Source organism: Gracilinanus agilis, chromosome 2 (assembly GCF_016433145.1).
Source record: "Gracilinanus agilis isolate LMUSP501 chromosome 2, AgileGrace, whole genome shotgun sequence".
Lineage (NCBI taxonomy): Eukaryota > Metazoa > Chordata > Mammalia > Didelphimorphia > Didelphidae > Gracilinanus > Gracilinanus agilis.
The window spans coordinates 39,320,296-39,336,953 of NC_058131.1; the positions used below are offsets into that span (position 1 = coordinate 39,320,296).

General features: G+C 51.5%; 2 protein-coding genes across 2 annotated transcripts in view; one reads left to right on the forward strand and one right to left on the reverse strand.

Annotated features, from left to right (window-relative positions):
- Positions 1-8,156, forward strand: part of DBNL (drebrin like) — a 32,129-nt gene extending 23,973 nt beyond the window's left edge. Inside the window, exons 6-13 of the mRNA XM_044660448.1 lie at positions 678-755; positions 1,050-1,201; positions 2,087-2,129; positions 2,927-3,020; positions 5,436-5,531; positions 5,660-5,769; positions 6,132-6,234; positions 7,189-8,156. Of these exons, the coding sequence (XP_044516383.1) occupies positions 678-755; positions 1,050-1,201; positions 2,087-2,129; positions 2,927-3,020; positions 5,436-5,531; positions 5,660-5,769; positions 6,132-6,234; positions 7,189-7,328 (816 nt within the window). The 3' untranslated portion in view covers positions 7,329-8,156. The remainder of the gene's footprint in view (positions 1-677; positions 756-1,049; positions 1,202-2,086; positions 2,130-2,926; positions 3,021-5,435; positions 5,532-5,659; positions 5,770-6,131; positions 6,235-7,188) is intronic.
- A 952-nt stretch (positions 8,157-9,108) lies between these two features.
- Positions 9,109-16,658, reverse strand: part of LOC123233198 (phosphoglycerate mutase 2-like) — a 59,090-nt gene continuing 51,540 nt past the window's right edge. The window contains exons 3-5 of the mRNA XM_044659349.1: positions 16,625-16,654; positions 16,338-16,518; positions 9,109-9,324 (exon numbers count right to left, since the gene is read on the reverse strand). Coding sequence (XP_044515284.1) covers positions 9,158-9,324; positions 16,338-16,518; positions 16,625-16,654 — 378 coding nt within the window. The 3' untranslated portion in view covers positions 9,109-9,157. The remainder of the gene's footprint in view (positions 9,325-16,337; positions 16,519-16,624; positions 16,655-16,658) is intronic.

Here is a 16,658-nt window from a genome sequence, read left to right on the forward strand (position 1 = left end):
CCCCTGGCAATAATTACCCTTCTCTGGTTGGGCAGTTGAACTTTTTGTGGTTGTTGCTTTGGGTTAAGATGCCCAGAAAGAGCCCTATCTCCTAGGAGCAAATGGTACCTCCTGATCCGGCTGGCTTCTGTGTGTGTGTGTGCAAAGACCACGTGTCCATTCAGTCTAGTACTTCCGCCAGTACAGAGCCCCCGTCCTGTAGTATACAGTGGAGGCTTTTCCAGGTGGGCACCCCACGATTGTGGTGAGCCTGTCTCCTACACATGCACTGACCATCTTTTGGAGGAACCGAGCCACCTCTAAGGGGATTTGGAATCCAGGCCCCTTGGGTCCTTTCTAGCCTCCAGCCCGATGGAATTGGACTAGAATCCAAGTGGGCAGGCCAGGGAGGCTAATAGCCACTTTCCACTTCTTTGTGGTAGAGTTGTAGAGTGCTCTGGCGTCCTCTTCTCCAGGGTCCTGTTCCCAAGAGGAGCTTGATGCAAAGCGACTCTGACAGTACTTGCCATAAGCCCTGAACCTCTTAATTTAAGGAGAAGTTTCTGGAAGTGAGAAAATTTTATGATTTTGTCTGCCCTGGAATTGTCTCCTATCGGATCTCATGTCCAAGAGACAGTGGAATGAATAGTTTTCCTTCAAGGTCCAGGTGTTAGTGAAAATGGTCTGTCTCTCCACAGGGCTCCGTGTACCAAAAAACCAATGCTGTGTCTGAGATCAAAAGGGTTGGTAAAGACAGCTTCTGGGCTAAAGCAGAGGTGAGTGTTTGGGGTAAGGATTGGATAACAAGCTTTTTGGGGAACTCTATTCTGAATGATAATGAGCAAGAAGTTGACTTGAGAGGGAAGTTAAAGGGGATCGGTTGATAGGCCTCATGTGGGGAGCATGTGTATTAGGGATGGAGAGACAGGCAAGAGCTGGGTGCCCATCTCAGCGATCATTGTGCAGAGAGGAGGATGGCACCAGGGGAAGTGGGAGGTGCCCGAGAATTCAGCTTTCCATGTTCCGGAGGTGGGGAGGACACCTGAGGGACCATGTCCGTGTCTCCACAGAAAGATGAGGAGAATCGGCGGCTGGAGGAGAAGCGCCGGGCAGAGGAGGAGCGCCAGCGATTGGAGCAGGAACGTAGGGAGCGAGAGCTGCAAGAAGCGGCCATCCGAGAGCGGCGCTACCAGGAACATGCCCATGAGATTGACACCCAGAGGTGAAAGCTGAGCCCTGCTGGCTTCATCCCATGGGCCCAAATCTCTTTTTTTTTTATTTTGTAAACTGATTTTTTTTAAGTTAACCAAAGTTTTTCTCTTCCCATCTCCCTCACTGAGAAATATAGAAAAACAAATCCTCTATAACAGATAAGCATGGTCAGAACAAATCCTTATGTTGGCAGAATCCAGAAAATCCATGTCTCCATCTGTTTGCTAGGAAGCTGCCAGCATGTTCCATCCTGGGTCCTCTGGCATTACAGCTGGTCATAGCCCTGATCAGTCCTGGAGGCTTTCAAAGTTCTTGGTTCTCCTGGTTCTTCTCCCTTCACTACATCTCAGTTTCTTTAAAGTTCTCTCTTTCCTCCTGCCTCTTGGCATGCTGGTGACATTGTGACATTCACACACTGTAATTTGTTTGCCACATCCCATCATTCTCTTCCCAAGAGTGGTGCTTGGGGCCAGGAGCCTTAACTGCTCCTTTCTGCCTGCAGAGAAGTCTTGACCCCCTGTTCTGCCAGGTTCATCACATTTCTTTTAAGCCCTTACCTTTCATGTTATAATCAATTCCAAGTATTGGTTCCAAGGCAGAAGAGCAGTAAAAGCTAGGCAATGGGGGTTAAGTGACTTGCCCAGGGTCACACAGCTAAGATATGCCTTAGGCCGGATTTTAACCCAGGATCTTCCCTCTCCCAGCCTGGCTCTCAGTCCACTGAGCTACCTCGCAGCTCCATTACCTGTTTCGTAATGGGAGTTTCCCTTTCAGTACAAACCCAGAGGAGATTCTGAAGGACATCTTAGCAAGGAGGGAGGGTCATGGTTAGCTGGAAGGGTTAGATCTGGTTCTAATGTCATTTCTTCTTCCTTTTACCCAATTTGCCTAATAGAAAGTATGAGCAGGAGCAAGAGAAGATTTCAAAGGAGCAACAGGTGAGGATGAGATGACCTTTGACATTAGGCCTGCTGTAATACCTTGTGCTCGAAATGAGTGGGTGGAAGACCGAGCGAGGGAGTGAGGCCATGGGACTTAAGGACAGCTGGACGTCCATCTGAGATAGGCCCAGAAGCAGGGGGGGACTGATGGGTGACTCGTAGCTCCAACACCAGGCTGTGGGCTCCTGGGGGTGGAGGATTTCAGTTTAACCCCTAATAGTCTCTGCCCTGAAGGAACTTGCCTCTTACTAGGGATAGAGGAGGTGTTGGGCTGGGGACCCAGAGCAGAGACAGCTCGCAGCATCAGGAGGAGCCACGTAGGAGCCAGGCTAGGAGGTGATGTGAGGATTAGGCTGTGCAGAGGCCCCCGAGGAGACTGGGGGAAGAGTAGTGCTCTTTCACATGTGGTTTACCCTTTCATGGGGAGGATGCCAAAGGGGGCCCCATCTGACATTCACCAGAGACCCCCCCAGCTCCCATTCTAGACTCCAGGCCAACCAGGCTAGTCAGGAGTATTTAGCCCAAGGGTTTAATGCCTAAGAAGCCTCAGCAGTGTTGGGTGAATGGAGACCACTCCCAGGCAGAAGGCAGAAGATGTCAAGGAGAGCCCAGCCTCATGCTTTACTGACTTTGTCTAATGAGTCACGAGCACATCACCACTTCTCACCGTTAAGTAGGGCTAATAATACTTGCACTGCTCACTCAGGACCATTGTGGAAAAGCACTTGGGGAATTAGGTGGCCCTGCAACGGGCCTGGTCACTCTGTGTTTTATGTACATTTCCTCCTCCCCAGGAAGCAGCGTCTTATCGACCAACAAACCCACGCGATATTTTTAAGCAGAAGGAGAGAGCGATGTCCACGACGTCCATCCTGAGCTCTCAGCCAGGTGAGAGGGGCCAGAGGGGGGCTGTCTGGGTATGAATCTTGTCAGGGAGGAGCTTATAGTGTGGGTTGTCTTTTGGGTCAGACTCTAGAAACAAGGGCCCACATCTTGGTATTAGCTGGCTCTGTTGCATGGTGCTTTTTTTGGTTTGTTTTTGTTTTGTGAAATATGTCTGAGTTACATTTTAATCTAGTTAAACATGCTCGCAAGAGTATTGTACCTGCAGTGGGCCCATGTGCTGTGTTTTAAGAGAACTGGACTGTAAACTGATACTCTGGACACTCCTCTAGGGATATTAGAGTTCTTCATGTATCCTTTTTGGCACTGTCTCAGGTTGTATTCTGAGTGCCCTTCCTGGCTTCTCTATGGGCAGTGACCGCCCAGCGGACAACCTTTAATTGAAGCTTTCGGGGCTGCCTTTATAACAAAGGATGTTCTCCTTCACTGAAGGTGTTTCAAGCAGATGCTTAATGAGGGAGTAGACCAGATAACATTCTTGGGTCCCTTCCACCTCGGGGGTCTTGTTCTTCTGTGCCAAGAGTAATTGGAGAGACCTTTCTGTACATCCAGGTGTGCCTGCCTTCCTATGTGCCCTTCACCCCTTTCTAAAAGGAGGGGAGGAAAGGCCAAGATTTCCAGTGGGGCCTGGCAGTGTGATCCGTAGCGCAAGCCAGTGAACTTTTTGGCCCTAGAGGACTTCAGAATTGATTCTCCTGGTTTAATCGGGATAGAGGTGATCCCTGAGACTCCCTTTCCTGTGGGATAATTCTCCATTAATAAGCAGAGAAATGCCTTGGATGTTCAACAGGAGACCTTGATGGCCCATCTCTCTACTCTCTTCCCTTGCTGTCTGCCCACACTTGCTGGCCTTGCTTTCGTGTGGACTCTTGAGAAACAAAAGCCTTGATGTTTGACAGGGGCAAAAGGGAGATTTCATCTCAGAAGGAGAATTTGGCTTGGAATCCAGAGGAACTGGGTTTTTTCTGAGCTTGGCCTTCATTTCTTGGGGTTTGTGCACATTCAAATAGTTACTAATTCAGCAAACATTTGAGTGCCTGCAGTGTGCAGAGCCAGGGTGAGGAAGACAGAAATCATCCGTGCCCCAGTGGGAATTTCTGGTCTGGGGGTGGGGGGCATGCTGCATATAAGACAGGTATGGTATACATTATGGCATGAGAAGAGCCTTCCTAAGGACCAAAGAAAAAGGCCTAAGGGGGGAAGGCCATTGCTTCCTGGAGTTTCAGGGGAATATTCCCAGAGGAGGGTTTCATCTGACTTGAGCAGGCAGAGGGTGGATAGAGCCAGGGAGGACAGTATGAGCAGGGCCCCAAGAAGGGTACAGTGTACATCCAGGAGGCAGAGAGCGGGCCAGCTCGGGGGAGTGAGACTATGAGATGAGAGGGCTGCAAAAGGAGAATGGTGCCAGGTGGTGGAGGCCTTGAATGCTAGGCAGGAGAGGCTGAACTTTGCTTGGAATCAGTGCTCAGCTCTTGGAGTTTTGGTATTTGCTCAGTGGTATGCAGGATGGTTTGGGAGTAGGGAGAGAATGGAGGTAGCTGTTGCATTTTCCAGGTGAATTAATGAAGACTTGTGTGAAGCTGGTGTCTGTGATGATTCATTGAGGGGAGGGAACAGACTCAAAGAATGTTTGAGAGCTGGGGCCGCCGGGGGGAGGGGGGGGTGGCCTGCTCTTCCTTCTCCCTCAGCTCTCCATTTCCAAAGAGAACTTGAACGCTTTCACTGGGGGAGGCACAAATAAGGAAGGCAGAAGAGAGGAGGTTTAGAAGAAAAATCGAGCCTGGCCTTTAACCAGTTGATTGTGAAGTGCTGGTGGGATGTACATCTGGAGAAGCAAGTCCAGTGCTCAGAAAAGGGGGCAAGCAGCTAGGGAAGTGGGAGGACTAGACTCCTCTAGAGCTTGGGTAGGAAGCCATGGGACAAGGGTCTGCAGGATGGAGTGAGGCCAAGAGCTCCAGCGTGAGGGGGAGGCCTGGGACAAGGCTGTTGGATTCTGTGATCAGTGGTAGCGTCTTAGGAGATTTAGGAGAGAGTGTCAAGGGAGACAGACACAGAGAGACAACTGCCTCTTCAGCATAGTAGGGTCCCCTTCTTTCTAGTCTGATCAGCATTAAATAGCAGTGCCATTTCTTTGGTGAACTGTTGCATGTGTGAAGTAGTAGATAATAGGATCGTTTATTTAGAACTGGGACCCAGAGCTATAAAGTGATTTGCTGAGGCTCACATGATATAGTAGGGTCTGAACCCGAGTCTTCCTTTCTCCCAAGTCCAGTGCTCTCTCCATTACACTACACTGTCTTCTAGAAAGAAAATAAGTAGGAAAAAAGAGGCTTCAGGCTGTTAGATTTTCCTTTCCAAATATGCATGTGACCTGGATGTGTCTCACTGTCTGATTCCTAGGCAAGATTCAGAGCCCTTTCCTGCAGAGGCAGCACACCCAGCCAGAAGTCTCTATGACAAGAGAACCCAGCCCAGCCTCCCCAGGACTTGGAACAAGTAACTCTCTTTGCCTTTTGTGGAGGAGCGATGGTTTTTCTGAAGAGGCCTCAAGCCTTGGAAGCTGGTGGGAGGAGGGGTGCTGGGGTGCCACAGAGAATCTGGCTGACAGATCACTTTGTTCTCAGATTTCCAAGTGCAGCAGGACTTGGGTGCTGCTCGTTCTCCAGGGCAGGCAGAAGAAAGTTTTTTTGAGAAGCCCCCAGAACATGATCATCTTTATGAGGAGACCCCACAGGTCAGGGCCACGGCACTTTCCCTTGGGAATCACTGTCAGAAATTGTGCTCAGTCATAGCTCCTTTGACTACCTAGAGACCATCAGACCCAGTGGCATGCTGTGCTTGTCAGGCATCAAGGAGCTAAGCATGGATGGGGAGCTGGTGGTAGTGGTCCAGGAGGGAGGCCTTGCTCTTCATAGGCTCTGGCATTTAGCTGAGTGGTGGAGGCTGGAGGGGAGGCTCTTTGAAGCTTTGTCCCGTTAACCTGAGCTTCCCCACCCTGCATGGATGGTGCTGCTCCTCCTCTGTCTTACAAGTCTTTTTTGGGACTGTGCTAGTAATAAGAGAAATCACCTCTCGCTTTTCTCCTTCTCTGGGCAGGTTGAGGAAGATGCTGCCTATGACTACACGGACCACTACAAGCCAGGACCTGAGTTGGGCCAGAAGGGGCTTTGTGCCAGGGCCCTGTATGACTACCAGGCTGGTAAGGCCCACAAATGTGCTGTCTCCCTGGCTGGGGGGAACTGCTGTTGGAGGGGTGGTGGGGTGGTCAGCGCTGACATTTCTGTAGGCCACACTCAGATTCTTCAAGGGCTTTACATATTCTGTGGCCACTTCTGAGCTCCTGAGGCTCTCAGGGCACAGATGAGGAAATTGAGGCTGGAAAAACAGAAGACTGTCAGTGTCAAAGGTAGGATTCCAGGACCCTTGTCCCTGACTCCTCTGCTAAAGTAAAATCCAGGCCTGGTATTCTACAGGGCAATGGTTCTGTCTAGAATTGTCTCTTGGCTCTTTGTCCTTATTTTATAGGTCTTTGATTTCCAGTCTTGGGTGTCCCCCTATGCACACAGATAAGTCTTAGTTCTTTAGGAGATGTCTGCCTAAGTTTGGGGGGCTCCTCAGTTACCTGGTTCCCAGGCTGACCAGGAGCCCCTAAACTGAGCTTCTCTGGTGCTTGGAGGGATAGTCTGTGGTCAGCTCTGTAGTAGGAGCCATCCCAGCTTGGTCAGTGTTTGACTGCCAGAGTCTGTGCACCATTGGCCGAGGTTTCATACCTGGGATTCTCTCTGGACCCTGGGGAGATCCAGGGAATGGCCCTGTCTGGACATGGAGTTAGCACCAACACTACTGCTCGCCTTCTGAAGAGTTGGACCATGGGCAGTTTCTGTCAAACACCTGAAAAATGAGGCGGGTTCGGACTGGATGGTACCTGGGGACCCTTCTACTTCTCAGTCTACCATCCAAGAACCAGACGATCCCATGGGCTGGGGCTCTGGCATGAGACTTGGCCACAAGCAAAGAGAGGAGGGGCTGAAGGCAGAGAGGCCTAGAAAAGACTCTCCCACAGAGGGGCTGAGTGGGGATAAAGAGCCGCTGGCTCCTGAGGTGTCCCTGAGGCTACTCTTAATGGAGGGTCTTGCTCTGCCTTTTCTTCCAGCTGATGACACAGAGATCTCCTTTGACCCTGAAAACCTCATCACGGGAATTGAAGTGATTGACGAGGGCTGGTGGCGGGGCTATGGCCCAGATGGCCACTTTGGCATGTTTCCTGCTAACTACGTGGAGCTAATTGAGTAAGGGCTGCCCATTGCTGGAGTCGTGAAGGCCATAGCCGGACTCTCCTTCACTCGACTGACGCGGCTTGGGACCTGCCTGACGAGAGACAAGAGGCTGGGGTGGCGCAAGGGCACCCCGTGAGCCACCCCCTCCGAAACGCTTTCTCCTCGCTGAAGAAGTGGTGAGGCGAGACCTGTTGGCGCCTTTCCAGGCTTTGGGGTCCCTTCTGCTGGCCTATAGTTTGGTCTGTCTCCCCAATTACAGCAATAACTTTGTGATTTCATGTCCTTACAAGGAGGCCTGGGCCGCCTCACCTGCCAGTTTCTCTAAACTTCTATCCCTTTTGGTGGCAATTAAGCCAAGCCTCTTCCCCTCACAGCCTCTGAGCCCTCCTGGCTTTGATGGGGACAAGTGGCTGCAGGCCTCCGAAGTCCCGGGGGCCTTTTCATTTTCCTCTGCCTTCAAAGGGGGCCTGGCTGCAGTGCTTGTTACTAGAGACCTTTGGGTAGAATGAATTTAGGAAGTGTTCTTATTTTCACATATGACCAAAACCAACCTGGGTTGCCATGGTTTGGAGGCAGTTTGGGGCTTTGTTTTGGGGTTTGATTTTATTTTTTAATCTTTCGCTCTCTCCATTCCATTCTTCTGTTCCCTCAGCCCCAGTGGGGGTGGGCTAAGGCTAACAGCTTACACCTGTGGAGCACATGAATCAGATTTGTGAACATTTCTGCAAACACAACACACCCTTCAATGTGATTCTCCGTTTGCTGTGTAACGTGGGCCTCTTTTTTTTTTTTTAAACCCAAACCTTTCGTCTTAGAATTGATACAGTATATTGGTTCCAAGACAGAAGAGCAGTAAGGGCTAGGTAATTGGTCTTAAGTGACTTGATCAGGATCACAAAGCTAGGAAGTTTTTGAGGTCAGATTTGAACTAAGGCCCTCCCATCTCTAGGACTAGCTTTCCCCATTGTGGGTCTTTTTCCTCAGTATTCCATTTTATCTAGGAGCCAGGGCATGGAAACTTGGAGTACTTGGACTCAAGAACCGGATTCCCTAACTCTTGCTGCTTGCTTCTTCCTATTCCCATCACATCCCAAAGCTTTATGCAAATAAAAACTAGCCCCTTCCCCCAGCAATATTGGAGACCTCTGCTGGGGGAAGAGGGAAATAGCAATGGTATGACCTTGAAACATTAACAAATTTGATTTGCTTCTTGTTTGGGGGGAGCTCCACGACCCAGCTGGGCCCATTTTGTTGGCCACCCCTCAGATGTCAGATTCAAGAGCGTTACCCCTTGTTGGGACCCCACCATGTTCTGTCATCAGCAGTGAAAAGGATTCTGTTAAAGTGGAACAGCCCCTTCTCATTCTGGATTAGGGAACTCTCCACCCCAGAGCAGAAGCTTCCTCAGGGTTCACCAAATGTTGTGTACATCAGCACGTGGAAGTTAGGAGGAGGGATCTAGGGAGTGCTGATGCCTCTGGCATTGCAGCAGCTGCAGATGCAAATCAGAGAAGAATGAAAGCCTCCCCCAGGCCTCCCTTGCCCAGTCCTGCAGAACAGAAGCTGAGAGGGCCAGGCTTGGCCAGGGGTGGTCTTTAGGGATGTGACTGATGTGAGGGAGCTGGCATGGTGGTACCAGGTGCAGACTCGAGAGGGCAACACTCCTTACTTAGCATCCTTGCTGCTGACTTGTCCCCCATCACTGTCCTCCCTGATCTAGCCCTTTGCATGAGTTTCTGTTCCTAGTCTTTGCCCATGGATCAGACACCCGCTCAGACTTAAACAGGAGGAGTGAGTGGAGATTGATGGGGTTGACTTTATTGCGCAGAGTTTGCTTCCAGGCTATTACTTGGCCTTGCCCTGGGCAGCCACAGCCTCCATGGCCTTCTTGACCGTTTCGTCATCCCCAAGGAACTGCATGGGCTTGGTGGGCTTCAGCTGCTCGTCGAGTTCGTACACGATGGGGATCCCGGTGGGCAAGTTGAGTTCCATAATGGCCTCATTTGACATGCCTGTGAATAGCAGAGGAATTAGCAGTGAGCCCACTGCTTTGTCCCTGCCCAGGAAGTAGTATTGTTGGGGTCAAGTCAGGAGCAATGATTGGGCCCCATGGAGTGGACAGTGATAACCTCCTTGGCATTCCAGTGACCTTTACAGCCTGGGCCAGCTGGCCCTAAAGTAAGTCCCAGCTTAACAGCAAGATCCTAAAAAGTCAACGAAGAAAGGTCATGCAGAAGCAGCTAGCACTGAGCCAAGTGCTCCATGGGTTGGGGGAGGTGTGGGATGGCAAAGGTCCTGTCTGATAGTGGGACATGTGGCCCAGGAGCTCCCTCTGCCCTCTCGAGCTGGAGGCACCCTCCTTTTAGGGTCCTGGCTCTAGCATTGGAGACTTTGGAAGCCACCCAGTCCAGTGTCCTCATTTCATAGATGAGGAAACTGAGGACCTCAGGGGCAGAGGTAGGCTTCGAACCCAGGTTTTTTTAGCTGGTCTTATTCAGGAGGTGCTGGGCATGATGAGAGTTTGGACCATATTAGGTTTGGTTTTTTATGGGGGTGGGGAGAGGGGGGAAGAGTTTGGCTAGTTTTTAGGCTAAGAGGGAGGAGAGTGGCTTTCCCCCCCAGTTTGGGATGGGCAGGGAGCCAGCTGCCTGTGGAAACTTGACCCTGTCTGGTCCCAGGCTCTCCCTCCTGCCCAGAATAGCAACATGACCTTTACCATCCTCACCCAGCACTGCTCCACCCAGTGTGTTCAGCTTTAGACACAGTTCTCTGGTGGTGGAAAAACTCAAGGTTGGGGGCTCCCAAGATAGCAGCAGTTTGTGCTCTTAGTCCAAGGCCCCTGGAACTATAGGGGCGTCAACACCGAATGTGCTTCTTCCCATGGAATCTACTTGCAGGACACTCCCCACCCGCTCCCAGTTTGGGGTTTTAGACGCCTGGAAATACAAAAATTCTCCACAAGGACCCTTAGACGTCGTCTAGTTCAACCTCATTTTGCAGATGAGGGAACCGAGGCCAGGATTTGCCCGAGGTAGAGGTAGGGCCAAGGTTCACACCTTAGTCCCTGTGACTCCCAGATCCAGCTGTTTCCTCTGCCCCACGGGGTGTTGGAAGACCACAAAGGAAGAGGGCCCCTCTGTCCTCTGCTCTTCAGGGAAAGGGTATATGCTTGCTCCAAACTAGGATCTCAAAACGCTTCACACTTGGGACGAGTGAGGGAGAGAAAAGCTCAAGTAAAGTTGAGGCCAGATGGGGCTGGAATGTGGAAGATCTTAGACGTTCAGTGTAGTCTAGATGGGCTCTGAATCCTTGACTGAACATACCTGGAACTGTCCCTAGCCTCCTTCCTGCTTCTCATGCTTATTGTTGCTCGTTGGTGATGGGAGCCTGAGGTTTGGGGTGTGTGGATTCCCTGAGGGAATCCCTCTAGGCTTGGGCACCTGCCCCTTTGCCATTCTTCTGACAATGCTTTCCTTAGCTAAAAGCGCCTGCTTCTTGAAGAGAAGTCTTTTTGCAGCTTTGTCCCTGCTTGTGTCCAGACAATGAGGGGTAAAAAGCAGAGACCCAGGATTCTTGTTCCATCCTCATCCCTAACTTATTGTGTGAACGAAAAGCCACAACCCTCTGTGGGTCTGTGTGTGTGTGTGTGCGTGTGTGTGTTAAAAACATCTTTATTTGTCTATCAGAAATGCCTTCAAGTTCCTTACCAGTGCCAGTGCCAGTGCCTGGGGACTTTTTAACACTCTTGACCTCTAATGTTGCGCGTTCATAACCTGTGCATGCCAGCACCGAAAACTTCAGGTAGTCTTGTTGCGTACAAGCTTCTTTGCTATCTGCCTCATCATATCCCAGAGCAGAAAAGAAAAATTGCAAAAAAGCAGGAATTCACACTCTTTAACCATGTAGAGGTAAAAGACATTTCATTAACCTGGGATGCTCTTTTCTTCACTGGAAGGGCAGTAAATGCATGGGGCCTAGCCATCTTAATTGGTGAATATGGATCCTAATTTCCAACTCAACTTTCAGAGTGAAACCAAGAACTGGCATTCTTAGTAGGCCCTAATTCTGCACAGTAGCTTGCTCGTTCTCTTAACAACTGGCAGACCCCAAATGAGGAAGGTGGCATGACAGTCACAGTTTGGTGGGGCAGCTTTAACTGTCTGGGGCACGTATGGTACAGTGTGGTTTGGGTGTTAGCTGGGAAAGATCTGTTGTGTCCAAACAGTATCAATAAAATGATCGCAGTGCATTTTCAGCAAACTTACTTAGGCAAGATACAATATATACCTTTCTTACCTTCTGAAAAGCTTACTGTATGTAAGTCAACTGGTTAAGTTCTGAGTAACTATACACTGCTTTGCTGGGACCCAACTTTGGGCTCTCAGACACTTGGATTGGAACACAATTAGGAAAAGGAAGACCTCAATATGCCGCCTTATTTACTCCATTCTGAAGGTCATGGAAGCAATGGGAAAGACTCATCCTGAGGTGTGGAAAGATAAACCTTGCTGGAGAAAGGAAAACGAGAAAATTTTTCAGGGTACAAATAACTTGGAGACAAAACAATCTTAAAAAACCTGAATTCCTAATGGCAATAACATTGTTTCTCCCTTTCCTCAGATAGTCCTCACCTGTCACCACTGAGCGGTTGCTCACATCTTCTTTTCCTGTGGTGATGTCAGTTTTTTTTTTTTATGTGTGTCGCTTTTCTCCCTCAATGGCTCAACCTTTGTCAAAATTACCTTTTCACTCTATAGGCTGATTGGCCTGGAGCTTTGAGGCAAGAAGCCTTTATGGCACTGGACAAGAGGGTACCAGGTACCATAGGCATTATTTCTGGGTGCTTCTGTAGGTGGTGATCACACATGGCGTTACACTTAGTTGAAGATTTCAGGAAAAATGACACCAGGAGATGAAGCCATTTCCTAAGTCTTACCATCACCTCGTATGTCTAGCTCTCTCCCCAGCCATACTGATCAGAGATGTCTATGGGACCTCAGAGACTCGTCAGAAGGCTGCGGATGGGTGAGGCTAATGTAGAGAGAAGATGGATTCCTTTCCTCCCCTAAATCCCCCCCAAACGGTCATAAACAGAACTTTCGTCATAAAACGGGGGACCAGATGGCATCAGGAACATCTACGGAGTGGAATGGAGACTTGAGATCTACATTTTCAGGAGATGGCTCACTGCTTTCATGAATGCCAAGTGAAGGCTCTTGGCTGGTGTTCTCTAAGTCGTCGGGGGTCATTGCGGCAGACACCCCTGAAAGGGAAAGGGGGCCAGAGCCCTTCGTTCCTCTACATGCCACTTTTCAGAAAAGGCTGAGCCCCGTTAGGCCAGTTATTGGGTGAGGGAATTCTGGGTAGCGTGAATGAACCACAGACAGGTTCTTTATCATCTGTAACACTTTAGAGGGAAGAGGGCATGAATGACATGGGCTGCGAGGAAGCTGGGTAACTTGAGGCGCCGTGGGTTTGCCCTCTCAGCTGTTCCCATGGCTCACCAGCTGTTTCTCGGATTTCATGGACTTTATTCTAAGCAGGGCTTAAATCCCCGCTGCATGAATATGTTAGGAGACTCCATTAAATAGAGGCAGCTCTTAGGAGAAGTTTGGAAGGATGGTGTACTATGTGACATCTTCCTTTCCTCCAAAGGCAACATGGGAAAAACCCACGCTTGTTAAAAGGCAAGTGAACTTTTCACAGCTTGGCTCAGTTGCCTCACTTTTGAATAAGTTTTTACTTATGAACTAGTCCTAGGGAGCAACGAGTAAGACTCCATCTTGAAATGAGCCTTTAAAGTTTTTCTTCATATCTTTTCCAGAAGTTAATAGGGTCAGATATACGTGTAACCCTGTGAAACTGCTTGTCCACTCTGGGAGGGGGGTAAGTAAACAAGAATCATGTGACCATGGGAAAAAATAAGATTAAAAAATAAAGTGAATAGGGTCAGAAGAGCTGGAAGGGACCTCGGTTACATAAATGAGCAACCAGGCCCAGAGAAGTTTCGGGACTTTGCTGAGGTCATCATGCGGGTAGGAAGGGGCCAAACTGGGATCTGAAAAATGCCTAAATTCCTAATCTAGCCCCTTTGCCATTCTACCACACTCTCAGGATTGTCCATGATATTTAGGGACTGGGTCATAGATGTAGCAATTCTATTTTCAAAGAGATAAAACCCATTAATACTGAGGCTATGGCCAAAAAAAAAAACAACAACAACAATGAAATGGGGCAGCTAGGTGACTCTGGATGGAGCACCAACTCTGGAGTCGGGAGGTCCTGGGTTCAAGTATGACCTCGGACACGACTAGCTATGTGACCCTGGGCAAGTCACTTAAGCCCCATTGCCTAGCCCTTATCACTCTTCTGCCTTGGAACCAATGCCCAGTGTTGAAGCAAAGGGTTAATAAAAAGGTAAAAGTCATAGGCTCACAGATTAGTGCTAGAATAGATCTTATTATAAGTCATCTAGTCCAGCCACGCACCTCATCTTGGGACTGGCGTGGGCATAGCGGCCCGGGAGCTGAGGGGGCTGCTTTTTGGAGGATGACTGAGGGAATCCCTGGAGGTTTTCGTATCATCCATCTTCTCTCCCACACCTGTCATAAACCCCAGTGCCAGCAGCAGCCACCTCTGCCTCCCAAGGCTGCTTTTTTTCATCCATAAGATGAGAAATTTGGGCCGTGTTATTTCTGAGAATCATGAACTATTAGAACGGCAAGAAACCTGAGTTTTTGAAAGCCCTAAACCCAGAGGAACGAGGCTATAGCGAGGACACAGGATAGCCCCCTCCTTGGCCACCTGGGTAGGGAAGAGGTTGGCTCCACTTGTGGTCACTCCCTGGGTTGGGCAGACAAGGGGGCCTCGGCCCCCTGAGTGCTGATTGGGTGAGGGGGCTGGGGTCGACCATTAAGAGGATTTTCTCTGAGGCTTGGGGACAGGAATCTTTGGAGTTCAACCAGGCTTTGGGCACAAATACCATTAAAGTTACTTGCTTGGCTCCATTTCTCCCCATGGGTCATGGGCTAAGTGACAGCTGGACCTCGTGGCACCTTGTTGAAAGCCAAATTGTTGCCTGGCCTTTTTGATTCTTAGAGCCAAAGAGACGGAGCAGGCGGGAGCTCATGCTCTCAGCCATTGGGAGCATCCGCACGTGAGGGATGTCGGGGCAGTGGGGGGAAGGACCTGCTTGTCTAGTCCCTAAGCTGGACACAAAGGCCAAGCGTACCTGCCGGTTAAGCCACGTTTGGGTCTTCCCCCTCCCCATCCTAAATCCTTTTGTCCCCAGACCTCCTGCTGGGGCCCAGGTAGCGCCCAGCACCGGGGGCTCCCGATGGGTTCTATGAAGGGAGAGGCTCCAGGAAGCCAAGGAAGGAAAAAGATGAAAGGTGCGCCTGGTCCTCTCCAGGCCTATCTGCTAAAGGAGCCGAGAGAGGGGGCGACTTCTTGAGAAAGCCTAGCCCTGGCCTTCACCCCGCCTCTCCAGCCAGGGCACCACAGAACGTCCTCCCAAGGGGACAATATTCCAGAAGGCCGGTTCCCCGGGCCACCCTCGTGGGCTCTGGAGTAAAGGATGCCTTTCCCTGGAGGCTTCTCACCGCTGGTGCTTGCCTCAGTGGCCCCCCACCAGCCACCTCTCCCCCCGCCTTTGGGTCCTGGTTTCTGGGAAGCTCCTGATGCCTCTCCAGCTCAGTACTTGTATAGGGCTTGGAGGCTCCTCTAGAGGAGTGCTGCTCTCTTTATTCTTCTCCCTACCAACCTGTTCTGGCCCTTCCCACTTCCGTTTTGTTGCCCGTCGTCTCGCTTACACATAGGTGGACACGGACGTCCATCCCCGCCACCGGCCTCCCGTCTCCGCTCCCCGGCAGGCTCGGGGCGGGAGGGAGCTTCAGCCCACATGCGGGATGGTCCCAGAAGGGCGGGCTGGGGGGAAGGGCAGCTATTGTTTCTGGCAAAGTCGGACCCGGGTGTCGAGGAGGGCAATGGGGAAGGTGACAGCCTCGTGGTGTCAGAACAGGAGAGCGAAGAATGTTAACGCTGGGAGAAACCTTCAGAGATCATTTAATAAGAGCCGGTGTTAGGTTGGCTTTATGCTTTTCAAGCTGACGAGAAAGAAGCATGGCTGGCATTTATAGAAGCCCTTACCTCCCCTCAGACTCAGGAGACACCGATTCCGAGGCAGAAGAGCCGTAAGGGCCGGGCAGTGGGGGTAAGTGACTTGCCCAGGGTCACCCAGCCGGTGAGATTTGGACTCGGGTCTTCCGGACTAGGTCCATCTCCCTGTCTACTACTATTACTTTGAACAATGCTTTACGGAAGAAAAAATGGAGGTCTTGGGAGGCAAAAGGGCTGATTCAAGTCCACATCCTCTGTGGGCAGGACTAGCTCTCTGGCTCCCGAGGCAGGAGCCTTTCCTCTAGGGGTCTGGGGCCCTCGATTTAGAGCTGAAAGGGACCCAGGAGTCCAACCCTTCCTTTCCCAGCGAAGGAAACCGAGGCACAAAGGATTCGCCTTCTCTGACTGTCCCACACCTCGGGCCACACGGGGAGGAGCCCTCGTTTCCTACTTGCCTGGTCGTCCAAACCCCCAGCCCAGCCTTGCGGTCCGGCTCAGCTGTCGTGGGGGAAGGGGCTTAGCACGCGAGCAGTGTTTGGCAGCAGCAGGTGCCCCGGAGGAGTGAGTGGCAGGAGCCGCCCCGAGCTGGGCGACAGCCCAAAGGCAGGACCCCTTCCTTGGGTAACCGCTTCTGCGTCCCCCCCGCGAGCTGACTGGGGCGGCCATGCCCCGAGTGGGAGACCTCCCAGCCGGGCTAAGGCTCCCCAAGAAGGGAGGGCCACCCGGAGAGGCCGGAGCGGGGCCAAGACGCAGGCCCCCGGCGGCCCCCTACACGGCCCGGCTTCACGGCCAGCTACGTAGAGGCGATGCCCCCACTTCTGAGGCGGGGACCCCGGCGGGAGGCCGAGGCCAGGTCAGGGGCCCTGCGGGGCTCCCCTGCTAGGGAAGGAGCCAGAAGAAGCATTACCTTCCAGATGCTTGACGATACCCCGCAAGCTGTTGCCGTGGGCGGCGATGAGCACCCTCTTCCCCGCCTTGATCTGGGGCGCGATCTGCTCGTTCCAGAAGGGCAGGGCTCTGGCGATGGTGTCCTTCAGGCTCTCGCAGGTGGGCAGCTCCCCAGGCTTCAGGCCGGCGTAGCGCCGATCCTGCGGGCGACAGAGGCGATGCCCGGGGTGCCTCCGAGGCGGGGGCCCGGCTCTCCCCCCAGCCCGGCCCCCCGCCCGAGGAAGCTCCGGCCCCCGCCCCCCTCACCTTGCTGATGGCGGCGTGGTAGGGGTGGCCCTCG